The sequence below is a fragment of the Acanthaster planci genome, linkage group LG21 (assembly GCF_054643075.1).
Source record: "Acanthaster planci isolate LZ-2023a linkage group LG21, COTS_SCS, whole genome shotgun sequence".
In the NCBI taxonomy this organism is placed as follows: Eukaryota; Metazoa; Echinodermata; class Asteroidea; order Valvatida; family Acanthasteridae; genus Acanthaster; species Acanthaster planci.
The window spans coordinates 8,667,842-8,681,535 of record NC_141797.1 but is presented as its reverse complement, the minus strand read 5'-3'; the positions used below and the strand labels follow the sequence as shown (position 1 = coordinate 8,681,535).

Here is a 13,694-nt window from a genome sequence, read left to right as displayed (position 1 = left end):
ACATTTGTTGGCCAAGTGAACAGTACGGGTTGTTTTCAACTCGAGCTGTTTTTTCTGGTTGGTTTTTGATCTTTTCCCCAGTTTTGAACGAAGAAAAAATACTCTCTTCAGAAGCGTAAAAGGCAAGCATGCGTCTGTGCAGAGTCTGGTGTCCAACACTGACAGATTTCTGTTCCAGCCGAATACACGTACATGAAAACCTCGAACCACCACCGCTTTGCAAAGAAGGACAAAAATTTTATCAAGCAACTCTTAACATTACAGCTTTGTATGAATCCCTTTATTTCAGGGCATGATGAAACTGCAGGTTTTACTGGAAATATGAACTGTTATAGATAAATGCTACCAACTTGTCTGATTGCTTTCACGAGAGTACTGGTAGGTTTTAGGAGGGAATAGGGCACACAAGTAAACCATTTCAGAAATACCAAAACAAAATAGTGAACACTATTTGCCAAGCAGGGAACATAAACTGCAGCATTTACATGTACACAAATTCTGAAGGTCTACCTTCAAACACCAATAATTCCAACTAACCTATCAAATTCCGTTAGTAGATGCCTGGCTTCAGAAATAGTAGCTGTGAATAAAAACGGGTGCTGCAAAAATTGAGGAAATTATCAAATGACAAGCACAAACATTAGAGATACTGTCCTACAGAGCACATGTGTGCAATTCACCACACTACACTGTAAAATACATTTCCCAAATAAATGAGCCTATCGCTGTTCCCAAGCATTATTATCCAACCACAGCGTCTGTTGAATATCGTGATATTCCAAACCTGGGATGAACAAATTTCAAATATGTGTGTTCTATCGGCCTGTGCACATGTCCAGCGTGTTTGTTGACACGCAATACGTGAAAGCACGTCAAATCTTAATGTTCTCATGTGGCAAACGTCCACTTAAATATAATTAGAAACACTCACTGGTCAAGCTGTTATTCTTAACGACTTCGAAGTCATAAATTTGAGACAATCTAGGATTGAACAAGCAGCCAATAAAGTCAAACCTCGTTAATAAGAGGTCCTGTGGACTTGGCAAATTACTAGTACCTTGTTACAACAGGAACCTTGCATCGTCAGAAATGCAAGCAATGAAAAACGGAGGACTGGGACCGAACAATTTCCTTGCTATAAGCAGAATCTTGCATTAATAGTGCTCTTATTATCAAACGAGGTTCGACTATTCTTTGACAGCCCACGCGTAATGAGCTTTTGTACGCTAAATACACATCTGCCCATTGCAGACTTAAATACACAAGTCTCATTTCAAGCAGTCCCAAACTGTCCAAAGGGCACAACAAACGATGATAGGCGAACTGAATGTCTGATGTGAACTTTTACAATCCACATGATAAAGTATGACGTTTATGTACATGTAATAATATAACTATATATATGTATTAACACATTCAGAAACTGGAGAACGTTCCAGGCTAACAATGCAAGAGACAAAAGATTCAGAGTGGAAGCTTTTACTTCAAACACAATTAAGCTTTTTGTTGTTTGGAGGCCTGATGCAGATCAAAAGGAGAAATAATTTAATTTGATACACTGTACCGATTGGCATGTCTTGCGGGATAAACTTCTAGTACTGTACTTGTCAATGTCTTCTTTTAATTAAGGAGTCCCAGTGAGACCACAAACCAAAAATTGAAAAGAAAAAAAACCCCACAAAACACACTAAAATATTTTTTGCCCAACTTTTGCATTATGTTTGGACATATGGCATTGTAAGTTGCTGTTACACGTAAGTTCATTTGTACATGTAACACCTCAAAATATGCTTCAAGAATACAAGTTTACAACCAAATATAGTGAACATTCTTTTCATTTATTTACTGATTTTTCACTCCGAATATTCAGTTTCAACACTAAATATTGATACATTTGATGAACGATTGAACATTCAGCTCAGCCTTGGGGTTGGGGTAAAAGCAGCATATGTAATCTATTCATTAAACTTAAGTACTGTGAAATCTAATAACTACCTGAAAAAGCATGTACCCTTCTAAATATTGCACCATGGAAAAATGTTAAATTAACCACACCAATGGCAAACTGGCCAGACCACAAATAAATTACATGTTAAATGCAATACAAAATATTCAACCACACAGAATACATGTACTATGTTAGTTGTATAGCAATTTGATATGAAAATTCAAGAGTACATAGGTTAAATTCACACTTTTGATATAAATTTGTTTCAAGCGAACCACAACTCATGACATTAAATGATACCAAAAAGGCAATTTTGCCGAAGTGTGAGAGTTCTCTGTGGGAGGAGAGTTGCCCCTCCCCTCCTTGGCTATGCCGTTGCTGAGAATAAATTGCATTGTGGGATACATACAGTGTTTGTGTGTGACAGAAGAGAAGGGGAAAAATACCAGAGGTTACAAAAGTGGAAATTAGCTCTCCCCACCGACGGCCGGCACCAGTCTCTTCCGCACAGCGTCGGAATGTTCCATTTGTTCCCCTCTGAGGACCTCCACTTCACCCCCCTCCTCGTCGGTGGTGCTGTCCGCTGCTCCTGTGTCCCCTTCCAGGTTAGTCCCTGCCTCGTCCTGCTCTGATGCGTCATCATCAGAATCGAGGTTGGAGTCCAGGTCCCCCTCACTTGACCTCTGACCTCCGTCGTCAGCCTCGTCAGTGAGCTGAGCAGGGCGGTCAAGGGAGTTTGTGAGCTTCGATGGCACAGCTCCTTTACAAAGAAATAAGATCAAGTGAGAATTCCTTCTCAACCTGAAGTACAACCTTCCAGATATGGCGAGTTTCAGCCTCTCTCTCAAACCAAAATGGCTGTTCACCACGTGTCTAGACCTGCATGCAGCTATTGTGTGCACTGACGCACAATCCACCATTTTGGTTCCAACAATGGAGACACTCATGTCACAACTCTCTATTAACAGCTCTGGCAGTGCGCATTCTCTGCCGCCCTCTGGTGTCCGGACAGGACCTACCTGTGAGCTGCTCGGTGACCTGGCTCATGGCTATGCCCATGCTGTTCATCATCTCCATCATGCGCTGCATGGAGCGTTCCGTGTTCTCCAGCCGTTTCTTCAGCGCCGCCATTTCGTCCGGCGTCTCTTCCGATGTGTCTGACGAGGGAATAATATTTTTTAACAGGATTTTTCAAACGGGCGGTGACAGATTGAAACTCTTTGAAATTCAACAGCGCAAAATTTGTTGAGCTAGCCGTTGTTCAAAAGTGGAAAGCCTCAGTTTGTCGGGTTGGGTCAAATTTTGTTCGGGCCAAATCTCTGGGTGTGGGAAACGGATCGAGAATTTTATTTTTGATTTCAATAGGGGCCTACTTTATCTGTGGGGGTGGGCGGGGCCTGAGACTCACTGGAATCTTTCCTGACGGGCGGCTTCCTCGTCTTGCTCCCCTTGCCGGCCTTCTTGACTTTGATGCCGCTGTAGTTCTCGGCCCGCAGCTGCTCCGACAGTTGCTTCTGCAGCTGTTCCTGCTGCAGCCGCTGCAGCGTGGCGCCGTCGCGATTGGAGTCCCACAGGCTGGAACCCGGGCCGTCTGCGGTGTTGTTCTTGGCCTTGTCTTTTAGAAATATCTGCCAAGGGAAATGAGACCAGAGACAAAACAAAATAAAAAATCACATTTTTGAGAAGGTTAGGCTCGGAATCACTCAAACTGTGTTCAGATTCACTTGAACTGATTACGCAAACCTCTCTTCAAATACAGTACTTTTAACACATCGAGGTACCGTCGGTTGAATTACAAGTGTAAACTTATTCATCAGAAAGGACGGGTGATAATTGACAAGAACTTTCGTTCTTTGCTTTCACCTCTACTCTCAACTATCAAGTGTGCAGCTAAAATTTCAGCGAGAACATCCTCCATCATTTTTACCTGTTAATAAACCTGAAGATGATCTGAGCAAGCAGGTTGAAACGTAGTCCCAAATTACCGGGTTTTTAATCAGAACTACACTTTAAAAAATAAAAAACCTCTAAAGAATATTTATTCCCGTGACTGCTGATCGGTGATAATGGCATGGCTTACCCTGTACATGATGTAGGCGAAGTATACCACGATGCCCACGGCATAGACGGGAAGTACTGACCCCAGCAGGCCGCGACCTTTGCCCGCTGCCTCCTGCTTCTGCTGGGCAAAGTATGATGCCGGATCGGCTGCTTGTGGAAAAGGGACACCGAAATTGGAAAGCAAAATGTCACAAATCTTTATTTTTCAAAACAGAGCATCTTAGAACCTTCATAAAGTTTGAATGTCAGTGAAAAAGTCACAAATGCCTTTCAACTTTCTATGGTTTGCTTTAAATAAGCTCAACGTCAACATTTAGATATCCATATGGAACAAAGAACAGGGGCCTGTCAAATTCTATCAACAGGCAGATCTGAATCTGTGTGTGTAGGGCTCCATCAGGTAGCAGGAACACTCACAGGCAGCCAATCTGGCTCATGTAGGACACTTTGTGACGGTAATTAAAAGTAAAAAAGTATTTGATTGATTTTGATTTTGACAAGCATTACTTGATCTTACATCAAAAAAGTTTAAGGGAAAATCAGGAAATAATTGGGCGGTCACTCAGACTTGGTCATTCTCATGGTCATTCTCAGTGTTCTTTATCACAGTCTTACCGTGTTTCATGTTACGTTGGGCAGCTCGTTCCATCTCCATACGCCGTGCTGCGCCGGGAGTGCGTGGACCGTGCCTCATGTGTGGCGGCATGTCTAACGTTAGGGCCAGCATAGGAATAAGAAAGCACATGACTCAGTTGAAAAGAAAAAAAAGTTTTCAATAAAATCTGGCAAGTATTTATTCAATGCATTTAAATGCAAGTTAAACAAGGCTACATCGTGTAAGCTTCATTTGTACACCTCAACCTTTTTTTCTTTAAAAAAAATTCCTCCATGTAGGCCTACCCATCTGACCATGGTGTGGTTAGGCCTACGGCCTATAGCCTAGATCATAAACACCTTTTTATGCATAGGTTGGTGTGGATCAATATATTAGGTCAATACACGGCCTAGATCACCCAATCATGTAGGCAGATTGACTGTAGACCTACGGTACATCGCCACACAGACACTGACAGACATGACGGACGGGACAATAACAATTAACATTGCCCAGTTTCCGGACCGGATTTCAAAAGCGAATGAAATGGTTTTAGGATACTTGTTTCTGATAAAATGAAAAAAGTACAACAATTTTACATTGGATCAACATATTATGGGATTCTAAAATGGGTTCAAATAAAATCCAAATGGCTTGATAATCTGAACGATGCTCGATCATCAGGATCCTGATCGATCATTGTGTCGATGATGGTGTGACGACGATGCGAAATCCTTCACCATAGAGCCTATTTATTCTTTAACAATTAACACCATTACCTGGCAATGGTTCCTTTTCTTCGTCTACTGGACCCGATGATCCAAACCATTTTCTGAAAACGCTGCTGAAAAGAGAAGGATACAACACGACATTGCAGACAATCAGGACAGTGAAAACAAAACACACTGTGTGGTGGAACGCCATCTTGATATCGACCAGCCACTTGGCCGTTGGGCCAAGTGAATTTAATTATTTGTTACCCAGGGGCCAATTTCATAGCGCTGCTTAAGCGAAAAATGTAATTAAGGGTGAAAAACCTTGCTTGACGAATCAGGTTACCAGCCAAAACTTCATGTAATGAATGTATGATGGTTTGGAATGGTATTCACCTGTCTTTTGGTCAGCATGACAACCACATAGAGTTTGAGCTGGTAACCTTTGTTTATTAAGCAAGTTTTTTTTAATGCTTAAGCAAATTCTGTGCTTAAGCAGCTCTATGGCCATATACGGCGGCCCGGTACGGCCGCTTATGCAGCGCGGTCAACATCCACGACAAATTTTATCGTATTTTAGTGTAATTTTTCATGTAAAAGTCAAATAGTTTGTCCTGTAAGTTTCTCTATTTTTAGCATTGGTCTTTTTAGTATTTCAACCTTTTCACTACCAAAATTGTAGAGAAAAGCTTTCAAGAATTATTTGAGGATTGAAAAAAAAAATTGTTTTTGCTCGCCACATCATTACCAAAAAGGTACTCCATCACTGTTTCTGCCGCAGAAAACTGTTCAAAATTGACGGCTTCATTTTCTTGTTTGACTTTCTGACTGCTAATTTGTTTTAAAAGTGAACCTAATTTTTATTCCAATCCAAAAATTGTTCAAAATGATGGCTTCATCTTTTCCTGCCAGGAAAATTGCTCTGAGCGGTGACCTCATTTTCAGTATTTACCGCAATATTTCTCTCTAAAAAGCGTTTCTTTTTTGGGGAGGAGGGGAAGGGGTTATTTTAATCTCTGCTTACAGAAAATTCGGCACTCGGTGCATGACGTCACTATGGAAAACTCATGCTGCATCGAAAAACCGGGACAGACAGACCAGACAGACACACTGCAAACAGCACGTGGGTGCGGTGGCACAAGTGCACGTGGGAAGTATACTGAACGCATGGGTGGTCGCTGTAATCCGTTTATTTTCGCCACTTCGTGGACCATCAAGAAATTAGTCTTTGAGGAAACGCTGGCACACCTACGTCATGTCATTGATGGAGTAAGTACAATGAATTTTGCTTTTATTATTCCACACTTTACAGGAATAAAGTTCAACAAAGGCCTAGTTCTTCAGTTGAGTGAGAGTGATCAGGTGATGAGACCCTGGAGAAAGGAAAAGACCATGTTGAGACGGTCAGGAAGTCCCCCTGGAGTCCCGGGTGGACTAATGTTGCGATTCGATTGACCCTACATGCAGGACTAGGCATGCCTACGTTCATTGCTACAGTACATGTGCATGACTCATTTCTGTGAAAATGACATGAGTAACCTTAGTAGGCCTGTATGCCCACTTAGATCATGGAGGAAGGACACATTTTATTTTGCACACATCTTGCATATTTGAATTGTTGAAATGATATTTGACGCGACTGCATCAGGATGGTGTAGATCAGTCAGTAATAGTCTGAGCAACTTGGACTCTTAGTTAGGAATTGCCTTTTTAAAGATTTGGTTATGGTCCAGCAAAACATCGCAATGTACACACACTGTATACTCATCAGTCATGTCTGTGTGAAGTCGCTAACTTGGTCTGAAATCAACTCGCTCCAACTCAACTCCATCTCAGGTCAACTCGGTCCCAAGTCAACTCGGTCTCGTCAACTCTTGAAGGCAGGCCCTTGGCTGCAGCATGAATAAAAATCTTCCAAGCTAGTTTCGACTGTTAAGAAGCCCCATGAAATTGGGCCCTGACCCCACCCAGCCTGTTACACCCTGCACTCCCCAGCATTGTATGGTTTTATGGATTTAACAGCGACCCACACTAAAGAGGTGATGGGTTGAAACATCGATTTTTTGCTCATTTGGGGAAAAAGTTATTATTACAGTGTGACTGAAAAACCTTAGGTGACCTTTTTTTTGGTCATTTTTCCCTGTGTTTAGATTTTGGAAGGCCTCATTGCCAGGTGAATGTACTCCCATGGCTGCCTACATGAACGCTGAGGCTGGCTAGCGTCATGGTGCGAGTGGACTGACCGATGAAATCTCAAGAGTGAAGAGGCAGGTTACGTCATAAGTAGCACAGGTAAGAGTCTTGTGTTTGATATCATTGCTGACTTTCTGCAAGGATGAATCCGGGAAAGGGGGAGGGGCCAATTGGGGTCATGACCAAAAAAGGAGCAAAAATTGTTCTCATTTGAAAAAAATGAAAGGATTTAATTTCCCTTTTTTAGAAAAGTGGAAATGTAGCCTAACCCCTCAAACAATTTTAAAAATAAAAAAAATTTGGCCCCCAGAATCAAGTTTGTCCCCCCCCCAAAAAAAAATGGGTCCAGGATCCACCCTTGGGTGCTTGTGGCCTGCTAGCTGTTAGGGCAATTCTGACCTAGGGACGGTTGTGTGCATTGTGTCAACCAAGCAAGATGATGGGGATGGGGTTAAACCCTTGTAACCAGGGCAAGCTAGTTGAATGCACCCACTATACTGAAATTGCTCGCATTTTCCTGACCAAAAGTTCCTTTTCCACCATGGTTTGTTGCTGTTCCATGACAAATTACCATTGATCAATGGTCCTCATTTCCTGAGACATGGTCAACATGTTCAAGGAGCAATTTTGGTTTCATAGTTTTTATAGTAAAACTCGTGAAATGAAACATTTAATCATAGACATAAAATACCTTTAGACCGACAACAGCAGGGGCATAATTTAAGGAAAGTCTCCATTTTTAATAACCATAAGCAAATGGCTGCCTCGTCCCCAGGGGTTTCATAATTTGCTGTGCAGCACTGCTCTACATCAAAGAAGATGGATTGGGGGTAACTGTGGCAATTGTCCATCAAATATTATTTGGCCCTGTTGGTCTTTTATTTAAAGTTCTAACCCGGCACAGTTCAATTTGTCTTCCTCATAATATTGCCCATTATTACAAGCCATTTGTAGAGGCCAGGGTGCACATTATGTGAAATTCAGATAAATTCCTGACATCCCCGTTGAATGAATATTTTGAAAAGCAAATTTAACAGATTTTCTCAAGTTTTATCCAATAGAGCACTGAGAATTTTGTTTCCGAAACATTTCAAAAATAAGGTCTGAAAATTAAAATCACATATATTATGGGATTATGGGATTTGTTCGGGCTTTTTGAAGGTGAGCAATGAATAGGGACACAAATTTAAATGCTGCTCTTAACTTTGACAAATATTGAGCCAAAACACCAAAGGGAACCCCTTTGTAAATGCTTAACAGTATTTCCAGTCACCATCCAAAATTTCTGATTTGTATCCAACTCAACAGACTTGTGCACACTGTTGAAATATTTCTGCCCACACTTTGGGGATCAATCTTTGATTTCTGTAGGAGCTGTTGGTCCATAGATAGTTTAGGTTTGTGGTCTTCCCTGATTGATGTTACAGTATTACTGTAAAACAGCGCCCTCACTTGTTAGGAAAAGGGAAAGACAGTGTTTAAAAAATGTCACTTTTTGATTCACAAAACCCTAAAGGGATGTCTGGAAAAATATTGTTAATAGAGTAAGAATTACAAATGCTTTCAGAAGTAATGGGTCAGCAGCGTCAAAGGAATCCTCTTGTCATACTTCATTTTCTGACATGAAAATGGAAAGCAAGAGAAACTAAGGCTGAGTTCGGGCGGCTTGTTCTCGTATGATCAACGTTCACGAACAGCTTGATTTGTTCCTCTTGGGTCGGCCGCACAAACACCGGGAACCTACGATTGGTTATCGCTGGTAGTTAGTGACAAGTAGCATGCAACATGGCGGCGTCCATATCGTAGTACATTGTTCGAGAGTTAATCCTTGGATAACTGGGTTGAATTCTTTTCTATTAAACGTGAACATTCACTTCTGTGTTTCGGAAAATAATTATTGTTAATTTTGTAAAACTTCCTATCGTCTCCGACTATGTAAGCCATATCACTATTTTTTGCAGCTGTTCAAAATTTGAAATCTCACGAGTCTTTCCGTGTGTTCCTGTAAAACCCTGACGAGGAGGTGGTGTGGGATCCTGTTCAAAGAACAGTGTTCTTGAGTCGTTCAATCGCAAGAACAAGAAACCTGTGTCAAGAGCAGTTCTCCCGAACTCGACCTAACAGTTTTTTAATGAAATAAAAGTTGTAAAAATAAGGAGCATACAAAGATCCTATAATTTTTAAAGAAATGTCTCAATTTCTGCTGCAACTTGGCTCCTTTTGTGATTCATTTCTTCCTCAGACCTCCTCATATGAAAGCTGTGGGTATGCCCCAGGAGAAGCAGACCATGATGCTGATGACAAGAGCGCCCTCGCCTCCTTCAACCTGGAGAGAAGGAAGATGGAAGACAAGATCCTATGGGACTTCACAATGATGATTCATGAGAATGTCAAGGAGAGGAAGGAACTCGGAAATGCCAGTCCTCGCCTCCATCACTGAGGAGGAACAGTTTCCAAGATTGCATGAGGGATCCTCATCAGAATCTTAGGCACTGATTCACAAAAAGGCAAGGAAAGGACTCAATCTTCTCAGAGATGCAGTTCCTTGCTTCCACCTTAGTGATGGAGCAACTCTGACTGCATTTGTACACTACTCAAAGGATCAAAGGATCATACTTAGTGATTAGAAATTTAAACAAATGGTATTCACTGCGCAAAAAAATGAGCGTCATTTAATTTGGCTGTTTTCTAGCATCAGAACAGGAAGCTTCCGCTACCGAGTACTGAAGTCTCATGACACTGAAAAAACAAAACTTTGGTCAGTAGGCTACCTTTTCCAGGTCATTTACAACCCTGAAAATGATGTATAAAAAACTGAGTTTTAACCAAGTAATGCGAGGGCGCTGTTTATTAGTTAGAATGATATCACAGTAATATGAGGGCGCTGTTTATGAGTTAGAATGATATCACAGTAATATGAGGGCGCTATTTATGAGTTAGAATGATAGTAACATGAGGGCGCTGTTTATGAGTTAGAATGATATAATAATAATATGAGGGCGCTGTTTATGTGTTGGAATGATATCACAGTACAATGAGGGCGCTGTTTATGAGTTAGAATGATATCACCCATGCAATGAGGGCGCTGTTTATGAGTCAGAATGATATCACAGAATATGAGGGCGCTGTTTATGTGTTGGAATGATATCAGAGTTCAATGAGGGCGCTGTTTATGAGTTAGAATGATATCACCCATGCAATGAGGGCGCTGTTTATGAGTTAGAATGACATCAAAGTGATATGAGGGCGCTGTTTATGAGTCAGAATGATATCACAGAAAATGAGGGCGCTGTTTACGAGTTAGAATGATATCTCAGTGGTCGAATTCAGGCAGCCTGTTCTTGACATGAGGTTCATGTTCTCGTGCTCGAACAGTGGGAACATGACCCAAGAACACTGTTCTCGGAACAGGTTCACACTCCTCGTCGGGGTTTTATGCGAACACAAGGAAAAACTCGCGAGATCTTTGTAAAGCTGCAAAAACTATCGAGATGGCTTAAAAGCTGGAGACAATGGAAAGTCTTACAAAATTGATAGTAATTTTCCATGATAGAAATGATTTTTAATGGAAAAGAACTTAGCCCAATTATCCAAACATTAACTCTCGAAGAATGCGCAAGGACGCCACCATGTTGCTTGCATGCTAGAAATAACTAGTACCGATAACCCGATGTACGTTCCCGGCGTTTGAGCGGCCGACCCATGAACAGCAAATCGAGCTGTTCGTGAACATACGAGAACAAGCCGCCCGAACTCAGCCAGTAATGTGAGGGCTCTGTTTATGAGTATATTCTGGAAATGAGGGCGCTATTTGGGATTCTGAATCACAGAAATGAAGCACTTTGAAGATGCATATATCTCAACATGAACAAATTACATGAGACCCTTTCATTCAGTAAAATAATGCAATGTCTGGCATGTATCTGTTTGCAAATCTTCCCCCAAATCAAATATGTCTATAATTATCTGTAAAAAATGATGATCGATACCAAAAAAATCAAATTTGTGGTTGTCTAGACATAACCTAAACATAAAATTGTAAGAGGTCCAGTATTTCTGTCACTTTTTTTCAAAATGTCCTAAAGCGAGACACATGTAGGTCATTTACCACGTTAGGGTGGTATAGTACTGGCCAGTCTCATGTCACTGTACCCCCCCAACTCTCTAAGACACTCCCAGTCTCTCACCCCCTTGCCTCAGAGTCATCCCATCCTTAATTTATGTGCAAAGAGAGTGAAAGGTGGCCATTTTGAAGTTGTGCAATACCTGAGCAATGCACATCGCCCAATGCTTTTTGACCCCTCCAGCTGATTGGGCTCTGAAATACGACGAACCGATTGCATTGTCGCACATTCCATGGTGTTCAACCAAACATGAACATGAGCTTCAGTGTACAATAAGTAAAGTCAATGAGGTACACAGCTGGCTGAAATTGTCAAAGACAAATGTTTGATCCTTTAATTTTTTTGAGTAGTGTATATTGGTATACAGTACAATGCTGCTATAATGAACAGGGCAGGGTCCATACACAATGCTTGGTGTAGCATGCCTCCCCAACTATTGCCATTTCATTGGCACTGTTTAAATCAGCACATTTTCATAGGCCTAAAAATCAAAATGTTCTGATTTCCATAAAAAAAGTGAAAAAGTCCAAGCAAAAGAGGGCGCTATTTGCCAAAACAGAGAGGGTGCGATTTCCTATGTGTACATTGAAATGCCAGTTGTTACTCATACATACGTGTGTGTTCTTGTTCATGTAAAACAGATTCTCTTGTGTGGCTGCTTGTTTTGCGATGGGCTCATAACACGGCCGTTCAAACTTCCGAGTTTATTGATATCTTAACTTTTGAGTCGCTGTCATCAGTCCTAACTTTTTTCTTTAATTTAAAACAAATTTGTGATGTTCAGTAAAAGTGTGCAGAAAATTTGAAAGCCAAGAGGCATGTTCCGTAGACCGAATTGTTCAGTATAGTGACGTTGTACTGTACTTACATCTACATTATTCATGACTCTGTAAATTGAATAGACGATTGGTCAGTTTGCTTTTGGAAAAAGACTGTTGTTCACCTTTAATTTGTTCCTTTACATCGTAATTCATCAACTCGTATTAATGCACATTTAATAACATTTATGTTTACATTTATCAAGATGCTCTACATGTACTTCAAAATTTGCAAATAATTACCATTTGGAAACACTCCAGACACTTTGATACTACTTCTTTTGAGGACTAAAAACTATGGCATGCTTTTTTCATGCTTTTAAAAATTGAATGGTGTTCCCATTCAGGCAGCCAAAATGCCAGCACTGTTCAGTCAACCCGGTGGCTGTTCTGAACCTCACTTTTAACAAGTTCACCCCCTGAACAGAGATATTAACAAATGGGAAGAACCACCGACATAGGGCTGGATAGCTCAGTTGGTAGGGCACTGGTACGGTGTTTCAGGTGTTGCAGGTTCGGATCTTGCTCCAGTTAATTTCTTTGTTCATCTTTATAAGTTTTTCCTTGAACAAAATTCTATGTGCATTTTGCATTTTCCAAGTTGCACATCCACATTGCCAGAGCATTAGAAAAAAGTCTCTCACAGAAAATTCCCACAAAATTGCAAGTCACAAATTGTTGGCTCAGTGTTGAAAGGTCTTTACTGCAAAAATGTAATTTTTGAAAACAATAGGGACTTGCTCTGTGCACAAAAGAAATATTTGATGTAAACAGTTTTTATGTTTTAGTCATAAAACTTGTTTTTTTTTGGTGGCCAACGTGTTTAAATTTTAACCAATTCTGTTTCCCAAATTAATGTCTAACACAATATTTTTCACTAAACACCTTGTAGTGCATTCTAAGGACTTTTTAGGACCGACATGAAATTTGTTTCATTTGAAAATATTACTTTGCAAAAGTGCTTTGTGTGTATGTAAAACAATCCCCATTTATTGCTACATGTACATGTATCACCAGTTGATTTCTATTTGTAAGTGAAATAAATGCTCATTTATTTAAACTAACAGAACAACTTGTTTGTACATTTGTATCTATTTGTGAAACTGTAGTCTTTTGCCACTTGACCCTTCTCCTAATCTGGACCATTTTACACTGCCAGAGTTTAAGGTACATCTGTTTCCATCTATAGATTTTACATTACAGCCTCATCCTACATGAAAGCCCTGCCAGTCTTAAACATCT

General features: G+C 40.7%; 1 protein-coding gene and 1 long non-coding RNA gene across 2 annotated transcripts; one reads left to right on the top strand and one right to left on the bottom strand.

The window, feature by feature from the left end:
• Positions 1-252: 252 nt before the first annotated feature.
• LOC110977274 (uncharacterized) lies at positions 253-5,565 on the bottom strand. The gene is made up of 6 exons (XM_022231252.2): positions 5,384-5,565; positions 4,625-4,717; positions 4,029-4,156; positions 3,357-3,576; positions 2,968-3,105; positions 253-2,708 (listed from the first exon to the last, which is right to left on the bottom strand). Exons 1-6 carry the CDS (start codon positions 5,526-5,528, stop codon positions 2,416-2,418), a joined length of 1,017 nt encoding a protein of 338 aa, XP_022086944.2. The 5' UTR covers positions 5,529-5,565; the 3' UTR covers positions 253-2,415.
• Positions 5,566-6,331: 766 nt separating this feature from the next.
• Positions 6,332-13,524, top strand: LOC110977302 (uncharacterized). The gene is made up of 3 exons (XR_002597939.2): positions 6,332-6,586; positions 7,468-7,609; positions 9,753-13,524. It is a non-coding gene; the product is annotated as an uncharacterized LOC110977302 (long non-coding RNA).
• Positions 13,525-13,694: the final 170 nt, after the last annotated feature.

Coding starts and splice junctions, on each gene's coding strand:
- LOC110977274 (XM_022231252.2), bottom strand. CDS start 5,528: ATGGCGTTCCACCACACAGTGTGTTTTGTTTTCACTGTCCTGATTGTC. Junction 3,106..3,356: donor GCCCGTCAGGAAAGATTCCA/GTGAGTCTCAGG, acceptor TTCCCTCGTCAG/ACACATCGGAAGAGACGCCG. Junction 2,709..2,967: donor GGTCACCGAGCAGCTCACAG/GTAGGTCCTGTC, acceptor TTCTTTGTAAAG/GAGCTGTGCCATCGAAGCTC.